This window comes from Pseudochaenichthys georgianus, chromosome 22 (assembly GCF_902827115.2).
Source record: "Pseudochaenichthys georgianus chromosome 22, fPseGeo1.2, whole genome shotgun sequence".
Taxonomy (NCBI): domain Eukaryota; kingdom Metazoa; phylum Chordata; class Actinopteri; order Perciformes; family Channichthyidae; genus Pseudochaenichthys; species Pseudochaenichthys georgianus.
In genome coordinates, this window is record NC_047524.1 from 1,817,126 (window position 1) to 1,830,529 (window position 13,404).

Here is a 13,404-nt window from a genome sequence, read left to right on the forward strand (position 1 = left end):
AGCTTCCAGTTTGTGTTCAGGCGGCAGACACCCTATCCGTTTTTAAGAGTGCGCTTAAGACCTTCCTTTTTGATAAAGCTTATAGTTAGGGCTGATTAGATTCAGCCCCTAGTTTTGCTGATATAGGCTTAGTTTGTCGGGGGACATCTTACTTCTTCCTTCTCTCTGTCTATACCCGTGTACTCTCATGTTCCGATTAACCCAGCTTCCCCAAATGTCTTTCTCTTTGGTGTCTATATACGCTGGGATCCGGAGTCATAGATGATCCTGCGGTCCTGTGTCCTGGATCGCGAGCGCTGGATCTTGAGTCGTGGCTGTGGTCCTGGATCATAGGTCCTGGATGGATATCCTCGTGGATTCATCTTCCTATTATACACACATACATTTCCAAACATTTGGACTACCTATGTTGCAAATGTATTATCTTTTCAATTTACACACGTCATCTATTGCACGTGTGTCGGTCCTGGGAGAGGGATCCCTCCTCTGCTGCTCTCCTTGAGGTTTCTCCCATTTTTCCCTTTAAACTGGGTTTTCTTTGGAAGTTTTTCCTTGTACGATGTGAGGGTCTAAGGACAGAGGGTGTCGTATTGTCATACTGATATTCTGTACACACTGTGAAGACCACTGAGACAAATGTAACATTTGTGATATTGGGCTATATAAATAAACATTGATTGATTGATTGACTACAGCACGGTCACATGACTTCACGTCACCACCGCTAAGCTAAAGGCGGCTAATGTTGGGCTATAAAGGAACTACAGCACGGTCACATGACTTCACTTTACCACCGCTAAGCTAAAGGCGGCTAATGTTGGGCTATAAAGGAACTACAGCACGGTCACATGACTTCACGTCACCACCGCTAAGCTAAAGGCGGCTAACGTTGGGCTATAAAGGAACTACAGCACGGTCACATGACTTCACTTCACCACCGCTAAGCTAAAGGCGGCTAATGTTGGGCTATAAAGGAACTACAGCACGGTCACATGACTTCACGTCACCACCGCTAAGCTAAAGGCGGCCAACATTGGGCTAAAAAGGAACTACAGCACGGTCGATCACATGACTTCACCAGAGCTAAGCTAAAGGCGGCTAATGTTGGGCTATAAAGGAACTACAGCACGGTCACATGACTTCACGTCACCACCGCTAAGCTAAAGGCGGCCAACATTGGGCTAAAAAGGAACTACAGCACGGTCGATCACATGACTTCACCACCGCTAAGCTAAAGGTGGCTAATGTTGGACGTGATGACATTTAGTCGTCTCATTTAGACACTTGTTAGAAACCACAGTTTTTCAAATCACCAGTGGGGTATTTACTGATGTATTTTATGTCGTAGGACAACACTTTAAAATCTCTTCTCTTGTGTTAACCACAGACCTTCTTTCAGGCTAACAACCACAAACACATTGACGTCAACACAAGGGAACAGGAAGTGCTAAAATAGTAAGCGTTTCTTGGTTTAGGACTCATTCCTGCAGCTCTCTTGCCGTTTGACATGGGTTAACGTACCCCATCAGGATCGCTTTAAGCTTAAACCTCATAATCCTAAATCAGATTAAACAGGCATCATCCCCAGACCTCATGCTGGACGACATCAATCTTTAATATCCCTGTTTGTATATGATGAAAGAGTCAGTCAATCTGAAGAGTGGAATCATTTTGTTTCTGTATATTTGAACGGAAACATCTTCAAAGTTTAATATTATATTGCACCAACGTCTACATCTCGAAGGCTTTATACATCCATACTTTGTGAACTTTCCATCTCCAAGTAGGCTGCACTGACATAAATCCAGGTCGAGACGGGATGTTCCCTAATCCCTAAAGTGATGGGACGCATAGCTATATCAACCGAAACCATAAAACCCTTTCAACACAGGGAATGTGCTGCCGCTTCTCACACAGGGTGCATTTCACTTCTCTTATTTTTCATTTCCTCGCTCCTCGGGCTCACCGGAAGTTGATTTGTCTGCGCCATCTTGAGTAGCGTCCCAGTGGCCTTATTTTTGCGAGGATCGAGTAGTGATAACGGAGGAGCGATAATCGAGGAACTACCAGACCACTCGCCCCGCCCCCTTACTGTGTATCGCTCACTGATTGGGCGATGCAGCGCATGCACTGATCTGGCTGCTGTCAGACGATCAGCTGTGCGGCGTCATCACAAACGGACGTCGCTTCACGTGACGCTCCGGAGGAAAGGACGTCCCATTGCTCTTAAAACTAACTTCCCTGCTTCTCGTGGTTTCCTTGCTTCCCTGGTGGAGGGACTAGTCGCAGGGAAACGACGTAAGTGAGGGACGCAAAGAATCCATTTAACCGAAGTGAAACACACCCAGAGACAGATCGTTCTGCAGCTGACAAACAGTGCATACACACAAACACAAATATCAGAAAAAACCTGTGTAAAAACGTGTTTTCTACGGGATTACGGCATATTTGTGTAGCTTTAAACGGTTTAAAAGTAATTCTTCTGCTTAAACCCTGTCTAAGTGATGACCACATTCTTGCTTACAACCTGTGGCTATCTTTGCATTTCCTGAAATAGACAAATACAGAAAGGGGAAGTTTCTGCAGCTACCGCTCAAATATGTGAGACAAAACTTCAAGGCTCGAGGCAACCTGCGATTGGAGGAAGCATTCTGGCATTGAACAGAGCTCGGAAAAGAGACACAATCTTACACAGAATCACATCGTCAGAGTGAAAAGTTGTGCCTGATGTATAACTGCAGAAACTGACAACTTTTAACACTGAAGGTGGAAGATTCATTGGTTCCCTTTTTTGTCATTTAACTGACACTAGTATCGGTACACTCACCTACATTACTCACTACATTACTGACTACATTACTCACTCTTACTTCTCTTGTTGAGAATAATAAGAATCTGGTACATGATGATTAGTAAACTATTGAAAAGTACTAATTTAAAAAGGTCACCTATTATGCAAAATCCTCTTCTTCATGTCTCTTCTACATCAACACGTGTCCCCTCTTCTCCATGTCTCTTCTACATCAACATGTGTCCCCTCTTCTTCCTGTCTCTTCTACATCAACATGTGTCCCCTCTTCTCCATGTCTCCTCTACATCAACATGTGTCCCCTCTTCTTCATGTCTCTTCTACATCAACATGTGTCCCCTCATCTCCATGTCTCTTCTACATCAACATGTGTCCCCTCTTCTCCATGTCTCTTCTACATCAACATGTGTCCCCTCTTCTTCCTGTCTCTTCTACATCAACATGTGTCCCCTCTTCTCCATGTCTCCTCTACATCAACATGTGTCCCCTCTTCTCCATGTCTCTTCTACATCAACATGTGTCCCCTCTTCTCCATGTCTCTTCTACATCAACATGTGTCCCCTCTTCTTCATGTCTCTTCTACATCAACATGTGTCCACTCTTCTTCATGTCTCTTCTACATCAACATGTGTCCCCTCTTCTCCATGTCTCTTCTACATCAACATGTGTCCCCTCTTCTTCATGTCTCTTCTACATCAACATGTGTCCCCTCTTCTTCATGTCTCTTCTACATCAACATGTGTCCCCTCTTCTCCATGTCTCTTCTACATCAACATGTGTCCCCTCTTCTTCATGTCTCTTCTACATCAACATGTGTCCCCTCTTCTCCATGTCTCTTCTACATCAACATGTGTCCCCTCTTCTTCCTGTCTCTTCTACATCAACATGTGTCCCCTCTTCTCCATGTCTCCTCTACATCAACATGTGTCCCCTCTTCTCCATGTCTCTTCTACATCAACATGTGTCCCCTCTTCTCCATGTCTCTTCTACATCAACATGTGTCCCCTCTTCTTCATGTCTCTTCTACATCAACATGTGTCCACTCTTCTTCATGTCTCTTCTACATCAACATGTGTCCCCTCTTCTCCATGTCTCTTCTACATCAACATGTGTCCCCTCTTCTTCATGTCTCTTTTACATCAACATGTGTCCCCTCTTCTTCATGTCTCTTCTACATCAACATGTGTCCCCTCTTCTACATGTCTCTTCCACATCAACATGTGTCCCCTCTTCTTCACGTCTCTTCCACATCAACATGTGTCCCCTCTTCTTCACGTCTCTTCTACATCAACATGTGTCCCCTCTTCTTCACGTCTCTTCTACATCAACATGTGTCCCCTCTTCTTCATGTCTCTTCTACATCAACATGTGTCCCCTTTGTGGAAAGAGACTCTGAAAGTTTCAGAAAAAAAGATTTTCTCTCTTTTTGATCCATTTCTATAAAAACCTGTCTGAAAATGAGCTGATCAGATTTTGGCCACTTTATGATGTCATAACGATGTTTTGTCTTGAGTAGCCATTAGCCAATCAGCAACCAAGGTAAGCTGCTGTTATACGTCGTATTTGCAAAAATGGCACGAAATGCAGTTTTCCGCCTCTTCAATATGGAGATGTGCTATAGCGAGATATTTAAAGCTTTATCTAGGAATTTGAAAACCTGGGATGGACATTTTTCACAATTTTCCCACATTTTAAAAACCAAACTAGGACTGCTGTAGTTCTAGGCAAACGAGTAATTCTTAAAAGTATTTAAAAAATGTATTGATAATGAAAACTATTAGTATCTAACTTGTGGTGTATAAAATGTGAGGATATTGAAAAATGTCCATCCTAGTTTTCTAAAAAGTCCAAAGTGAAGTCTTTAAATGGCCAAAGATATTCACTTTTATGTTAAATAAACAAACAAAAGCAAGACATATTCGGATTTGAGAGGCTAAAAACAGCATTTTTGCACTACTTCCAACACTGATATTATAACCAAAAGAATCATTATGACCAATAGAGCAAAACAAGATGTTCTAATGAGTATAATCAGCTGTAATAAATCCTCAAAGTGAGGAATGCTGTGCCCGTTAAAAGTCATCTGAGACCAGCAGGCCATAAGACAGGGGTGTCCAAACTACGGCCCGGGAGCCAAATGCGGCCCGCGGACCATTTTGAATCGGCCCTCAGCAAATTCACAAAGTATAAATGAAACTTGTGCTTATCTTGTATTGTACTTCTTAAATATAACAATATACCATGTGTTAATGAGCCCACTTTTCAAATAAATTCGGTCAATTCAAGTTGGAAACATTTTCTAACATATCTTAGTTGATAAGAAAAAAGCCCAATGACTTATTTACAAGCTTGAAATACACGGTTCCTATTTCTCCTCATTATAATCACACTGAGGCTTCTGTTGTAAGGGATGAGCTGCCAACACTCACGAGCATCATGGACCTACAGTTGATTGATTTTGCTAATTTATAACTGAACTTATGAGGCGATAACCTCTAGTGAGTAGCCAAGCCCTTCGTATATGTTTCTGTAAGTGGCCCTCGGTGAAAAAAGTTTGGACACCCCTGCCATAAGACCACTCTCCTCCCTCTGAGATGCTCCTGAACACACTCTCACAACGCGTGTTTGGACAGGGCCGATCAGATTTCAGCCTCCGCCTGCGAGCGGCTGCAGAATACCAGGCGCTGCATTCCTCCGGTGGTCTGCTGGGGGGGGGGGGGGCTGCACAGAGGCTTTGTGTGGAGAGGGACCGTGACAGCATGAACTATCATCAGATCAGACTCCACTCGACTGTGGCAGATGCATAAACAACACAATTCTGCAGCCGACACACAGTAGATACAGCGTGTTGTTCAGCTAAGTGCGTATGGTACTTTGACGTCCAATTACATTTTAAAAGTCTTTTTTAAATTGTTTTATTTTAACACTGTAGAGGTTTTATCTTGTTCTGTATTAATTTAGTGGGGTTTGAACCTGTGCTCCCATGATCCGAACACCAACGCACTAACCCACAGCCTCCCCTAACTATTATTATTATAATTTGTTGACAACATTTGAAAGCTGGGAAGATTTAGTTTTCTACAGGGACATCTTCTAGTCCTTTGTGTATGTATGACCCAGAGTCCAAAGCCCAAAGATATTTTATACAATAAAAAACATATATACTCGTGTATGACCTGAGGACCTGGCACACCAAGCCAATGTTTGACGTTTGGATAAATTAATTAATCGATAACTGCAAATGAATTTTGATTGAGACTGTAAAATGTCAATAATTAGTGAATCATTTCAATTGTAGTTTCTATAAGTCTTTAGATGTCTTGTTTTTTTAGTCCATAACCCAAAAATATTCCATTTAATTTAATATGATTTGAAACAGAGAAAAGACACAAAAATCCAGATTTAAGAGGCGGAATAAATCCATTATGTTTAATAAATCCATTAACAAAACAGTTGCCAACTATTTTTCATTGCCGTTGTATTTTCTTTTGATCAACGAATAATTTTACCCATTCGAGCAACATTCTTGTATAACTTACTTTTTGGCTAATATTTAACCATAGATATAATTTTCAGCAATTACATCATCACTAATAATAATAATACACAACTCCATATATTGTAATATACATATCGGTGTTTCTGCCAGGGGGACGTCTTGCCGTAATTTGAGCTCGGGACACCCTGAACTCCAGCCGAGGGCGTCCAAAAATATTAATAATTCGAGAGAAGATCAAGAGTTTTTAATCGCGAGAAATAACGAAAAGGAAAAAGATCGTTTCCCCGACATCGGCGGTGCCTGCTACAGGACAACACGGAACGTGTGCGATTTGGACGCGATGAAGCACCAGAGCCGAAACAGCCGGCGCGTTAAGAGAGCCGAGCCAAATGATCCGGCTCACTAACGTAAAAAGACAGTATCGCTCTCGGGGCGGACGCCCTCTCAGCCCTGGTCTGGCGGAAACACGGATACATATTTCTTGTTATATATTGTCAAACAAGGTGCACATTTTTTCATTATACTCTAACTTCTCCGTTTAAATTGCCATTATTTGTGTTATCTTATTGGTAGATAAAGATGAGACTTTTGCGATCAGTATTGCTCTATTGGAAGCTTTAGATTCCAGTAGTGTGGGTAGTAGTAGGGTTCGTTTCACATATTTCCAAATACTTCAGAGCGTTGTGGAGTCCAAAAGCCAACATGAAGCAAATACCAAATATTCTGCTTTAGCTAATTTTGGTTGACTTTTGTTTGCAGCCTTAGTCAATAACGGATACTCACTATCTTCTTGTCACCAGAAGATGACTAGCAAAATAGCAGAATGTAAAAAAAGCCTCTCATAAATACAATTTCTTCTAAAACTGCGTCAGTTTTAAACAAATTGCAATAAAACAATATTCGTTGGACATTAACCAGTCGCAAACAAACTGCTAATTTTTTTTGTGTGCAGAGTTTGGAAACATTTGAGCTGCTGTGAGTCAAAGATTGTTTTTTCCTTTACACCAGAAACATTTAAACTCTGGGTCAGTCCAGTTTCTGGCAGCACCGTCTGCTTGTTTGACCTTTGACCGATTGCACATGTTCCTGTCTGAGAGCGAAACTGACTCAATTTCATCTGAGTTAGTAACCTCAAAATAATGTGATGAAACCACCTGAAGGATCAAATAAATACAGTCTATTTCCTCTCTGAATATGCAGACCTGAAGGCAGATGTAAGACCTTTTAAGACCCTTCCCATACATTTTAAGACCTCATCGCCACTTTGAGTTTGAACCGGTTACCTTGGCGACACACTTTACCTCACATTGACTACCGTACTTTTCGCACTATAAGCCGCGACTTTTCCCCCCCATTTATTTTGTACCGCTAACGGCCACTAGGGAACCTCCTACATCTATGGATTTTACAGGTAAAATTAACCACCTTTAACCCTATGGGCTCTATGACCGGTCCGCGCCCGCCACCTTTAAGCGGCGGGCTCCAGCAGGAAAAGCTGGAGGCCGGAAAAGAGTGAGACGGGTAGCGCGCCAAAGTAAAAGTGGAACCGAGAGACAGAACGAGAGCAAGACAGACGGACAATTTAGCTGCTGCGGCTTATATGCAGGTGCGCTTTATAGTCCAACAAGTACGGTATATACAGTATTGATTGTCCTTCCTGCAACCATTCCAACCAACCACATATCCATGCTTTTATCCTGCTTTTTTATACTAAGAAGAATTGGGACAAAAACAGTAAGTTTTGTGGGTAAAAAGGGCAAGCAGGTACAAGCAGTCACTGTTAATCTCTCAGTCAAACGGGTTCAGGAAAGTATTTAATTACCTGTAATGCAGCTTGCACAACGAGGGAAACAACTAGAACTATTCTTTATAATATAATAATCTGCCGACTTAATTCTTGCTAAACAGATAAGTGTAAACGGTTTATGGGAATTTAATTGATATCGCACTTACTATACAAATGGTACAAGATGTGTGAAAGACTGCCTGTGTCAAAACACCTTCTAAAATGTTGATCCTGCAAAGCTGACAAGTGTCACAATGATTATACAATGGAAATGCTAATTACCTCCAATATCGTGACTCATATAGCAATTGCAATATCAGTCCAAAAATAATCTTGATTACTAGGGGTGTAACGGTACACGTACCGAAATTAATGTTTATTTCATTATATTTTATATTTATTTGAGTGAATATTCACAGTTTAATAATAATTAAAAACCCAAAACTAATATTTTATGTTTTGTGAGTACTAGTACAGTAAAGTTCAAATACAGATTATTTCAGTTCATTGAAATGCTGCACCTTAATGTTTATTTTATTATATTTTGTATTTATTTGAGTGAATACATTATTCACAGTTTAATAATAATTAAAAATATATGTTATGTTTTGTGATCATTTTTTCTGCTGTACCGAAAACGTACCGAACCGAACCGTGACCTAAAAACCGAGGTACGTACCGAACCGAAATGTTTGTGAACCGTTACACCCCTATTGATTACACATTCACTCCAAATGTTTCAGCCCTAATATTCACTAATGTTTATAACATTTCAAAAGATAGAGACAATTCCTTGTGCGTGACCCGCAGTCCAAAACACAAATAGTTAATTTCCTGTCATGCGTGACCAGAGAAGTGGTTTTATTTTTAAGCTGGAACCAGCAAAGGTTTGGCATTTGACTGAGTAAATAATGTGTATTTATTTATTTTTTAAGGCAGCGGGACGATTCATTTTAATATCAATCACTCTAGTTTAGTGTATAAAATGTCCGAAAAAGTTAAAAGATGTCCATCGTACTTCAAATGTTAAAGGTGAGGTCTTTAAATGTGTTGTTTTGTCTAAAAGCTAAATATATTCAATGTTATATGATATAAAACAGAGATACACAGCAAATCTCCAGGTTTGAGAGACTCGAAACAGCATTTAAAGACATTTCTGTTGCTTATTACCTTTCATTGCAGCTCCATTTGCTTTGGATCAACTAATAATTGTGTTATATCTCACTCTTAATTAACTTTTTCATGGGACAGTTTTGTCAGATGAGTATGAATCCAACTCTTATGTGCTGTCAACTGCAGTTTATCCTGCTAATAATAAGTATAGCTGCAGAAGGCTGTAACAAAGCATGCAGAAACCTGGCTCTCGTTCAACAGCTACTGCCAAATGTGTTCGCCACATGTTATCACGGCTGAAAACAAACAGCGCTCTTATGAAGCCGATTAGTCGCGTGACGTTAAAGCCACATATCGGCAGCTCTAACGACTTCTCTGTACCTTGTAGACGTCTCCATACGTGCCGCTGCCCACCCTCTGGAGGAGCTCGAAGTCGTGCTGAGGGTTCCTCCTCTGGATCTCTCCGCTGGGCCGGGGGTAGATATCCATGCTCGCTTTCCACCAGACGCTGCTTCACATTGAGTTAATCCAATCTGAGGCCGATGGGGTTTGATGGAAGTCCTGAATGTATGAGTTAATCACTGAGACTCAGGCGGTCCTCCTCCGTGCTCCATGTCCTGAAGCAGAGACAAGGTTTGGTGGAAAAGTGTTAAGAAAACCTCGACATTAAAAAAGGTGGAAAGTAACCAAAAACATGTATTTTAGCACCATTTTGAGGTGATTGAGGATTTCCTTTGTATGCCACTTTAATTTTCATTACATCTCAGAGGCAAATAATGTACTTTTTACTTCAATACATATATTCGACAGCTGGAAACAATGTACAGATTCTTGTTTTACATACTAAACAAGATGATACGATACTGTGCTATGGACATCATGGACGTTGTAAGTAAAACATTGAACTTTTACTGCTTATTAGGGGTGCAACGACTAATCGACTTAATCGATTACCAAATTAGTTGCCAACTAATTCAGTCGTCGATTCGTTGGTGACGTCATCACGTGTGTTTTACGCGCCGTTAAGCTCCAACGTTATCGGTCTTTTTATCGGTACCGGAGACATTTCAAAAAGATATGTCACGTGTTATTGCTACATAAACATTATATCGCAGTCTTAGTGTCGCTAACTCGTTTCTAATATGCAAAAAGACAAACAAATGCGTCTATGATGTATTTTCGATCTTTCCAATCCAGACGCGATCTCTCTCCCCCGTCTGTTACCTCATTCACACCAACGCAACTCCGGTTCAAGCTCCGTGCTAGAGCTTTTCAGGTTCAGAACCGGTTCTTCGGTTTAGCTTCGGCTCTTTTCACACCGCTCAGAGTCCGACTGGTGCTGCGTCATTGCGTCATGACGTAAGCGTGACGTATGCGGTGCTTTTGCTCTGGCCAGACAATTTTTTGGTGCTTGAAACGAACCGGATTCCGGAGCTAAGAGGCTGCTCCGCTGCGGTGTGAACAGGAAAACCTGGTGCTTTTCAAGCTCCAGCTCGGAACCGGCCCTGAAACACCGTTGGTGTGAATGAGGAATGTGTGCGAGGGGGCGGGGCAGTTTACACACACACGCGGCTGCTACATGCAGCAACACACGGCGGGGATGGCGGAGAGAAGCGCTCCAAGGTGTGGTTAAATGTTACCCGTCTCGATGTGGACAATGCTCGTTGCCAATAGTGCAATAAGAGTTTAGCATGTGAGGGCGGTAACACGAGCAATTTGTCTAAACATTTAGCAAAAGTGCACCACATTCAGACGGAGGAATGCACCGGGTTCGACTGTCTTTCCAGTAGCTCTGGAGCCCCATCCACGAGTAACGTTTCCACGTCAGCAACACACGGAGTTAACAAAATTATACAAACATGGGTTAATGATTAGAGGTAACAGTTATTTATTCTGTAAAAGTTTCAGCTATTCTGTTTACAATTCTGTCATCAGATTATTTAATACCATTTGTTAAAACATTGTTGTTTCTTTTGATGTGAAATATTATTTATTTTATTTAAATAAAAAGCAATGTTAATTTTGTTCAGAATTTGTTTAGTTAATTTATAATAAATGTATTTTTGAATCAAGTGTTCATCTCTATTGTCTTCATTGTTAGTTTCCACATGCCTAAAACAACCTCAAGCTACATCTAAAAGTTGAGAAATTGTGCAAGGCATAACAGTCCGAATAGTCGATTAATCGTTTCATTAATCAATAGATTAATCGGTTATCAAATTAGTCGTTTGTTGCAGCCCTACTGCTTATACTAAACTGATCACTTGATGGATTGAAGATTTGGTGGAAAAGTGTTAAGAAAACCTGACATTAAACGTGGAAAGTAACCAAAAACATGTATTACTCAACTACTGTATTTGAGTACAATTTTGAGGCACTTGAGTATTTTGCAAGTAAAAAAATGAACTTGTAGTACTTCTATGTACTTCTAACATATCACTTTTACAGAGGAGTATTGCTATATTTACTACAATAAAAACATATGAGTACTTCATGCACAACTGGTGACATGAGTATTTCAATTGTATGCTGCTCTGTACTTCCACCTCAGAGACAAACACTGTACATTTGACTGCATTACATTATCCTTCTAACAGATAAAGACTTTTACAACCAAACATGTCAACTTCTTAAATATGAAGCTGTGATATAGATTCAACTATCAGACACACATATAGAAATGCGTCTTACATGTTAAAACATTAGAATTATGATTTGTATAAGGATATGTTACTCTCTGAAAGGAGCCAGTCTTCTTTTTGCACTTTACATTTTGCTGTTAATATATTTACACTTTTACAAAAGATCAAGATTAGGTACCTTTCCTTTTACAAAGCTGTAAGCACAAGATAAAAGTACCTCCTACACAACTGGTTATACAAGTATTTCAATTATATGCCACTATATGCTTATACTCCATCTTTACATCTGGAGTTACTTTACAAATTAAGATTTAACATGACATGGAAATGCTGCTTTAGTTTAAGTGAAGCTTTAGACACATTAATAATTATATAACTTTCTGTAGTTGTACTGTCATACTTAAACTAGGCTACTGAGTGTTAATACCTTTACATTTGTAGTGAAATCTCGAACAAAGTACTAAGAAAGTGTATAATGGTGACACAACGTTGACAAACACTTACCTTAAATTCATCTGAGAGCAACTGTGTTACATACCATCAGAGGTGGATAAGCACAATACTTGAGGTACGTGTACTTCACTTGAGTATTTTCCTCCTTACTTACTTTTACTTAACTACATTTTGGAGGCATTGTTTCATTTTTTACTCCACTACATGTCCCCCCTAATTGAATTACAAGCTAATTTGCATTTGGATTTATATTACAGAATATAAATCCATCAATAAAGCATTTAGGGTCAAGCTACCCAGCAGTACACAAAGAGATTCAAATAATCCCCACTTTTACCAAGTGTCTTTAATGCATTAATATTGATAAAACAATAATGTAATGGTTTTTTTGGGCCATTTTGGAAAATGCGTACTTGAGTATTTTTACAATGTAGTACTTTTTCTTCAGTAAAATATACTTCTTCCACCTCTGCAAACCATGACATGTCACCCAACAACAACATCAGCAGCATAACCTAGGAATTTAATTTATCGTAAACTCAAATTAAAGTTACTAAGAGCTCGTCCTGCCCACTAAAACAACATTAGCTTGAGTTAGAACTGAATATGTGGTCATTCCAGCAAATAGCCATATTCAAATATTACTAACAGACAGGCTTGACACTGGGGGTCATTCCAGCAAATAGCCTGATCCAAATGTCACTATTAGACAGGCTTAGCATCCAGGCTAAGCTAACAGCTAGCGAGCTAATTTAGCTTCGCCCCTAACTTTCACTCACCTTTCACAATGCAGACAGCGTGGACGACAACGCCTTGCATTTCAACTTTTAAACACGTGCGATGGCGTCGAATAAAAGTCCAAAAACAGAAGAAAAGCGTCCCTCTTTGTTGGCGAGGAAATAGAGATAAACTTCAGTTGCTGTTCCGTCTCTAACTCTGAAACCTGTAGGGAGTGAAGGAACCGTTAGAGGGCAGTAAATCAACGTCATGGATGCAAGCTACTGCTAATAAAACAATAGAAGAAGAAGAAGGCTCCGTCTCCTTCATGGCTCAGCAGGAATTCTAGCATTAAATACAAATAACTTGAATAAAGCAATGATTG

At 40.3% G+C, this 13,404-nt stretch overlaps 1 protein-coding gene across 1 annotated transcript in view; it reads right to left on the minus strand.

The window, feature by feature from the left end:
* The window catches only part of map4k5 (mitogen-activated protein kinase kinase kinase kinase 5), a 62,620-nt gene extending 49,339 nt beyond the window's left edge, over positions 1-13,281 (minus strand). Inside the window, exons 1-2 of the mRNA XM_034110831.2 lie at positions 13,082-13,281; positions 9,589-9,824 (exon numbers count right to left, since the gene is read on the minus strand). Of these exons, the coding sequence (XP_033966722.1) occupies positions 9,589-9,696 (108 nt within the window). The 5' untranslated portion in view covers positions 9,697-9,824; positions 13,082-13,281. The remainder of the gene's footprint in view (positions 1-9,588; positions 9,825-13,081) is intronic.
* Positions 13,282-13,404: the final 123 nt, after the last annotated feature.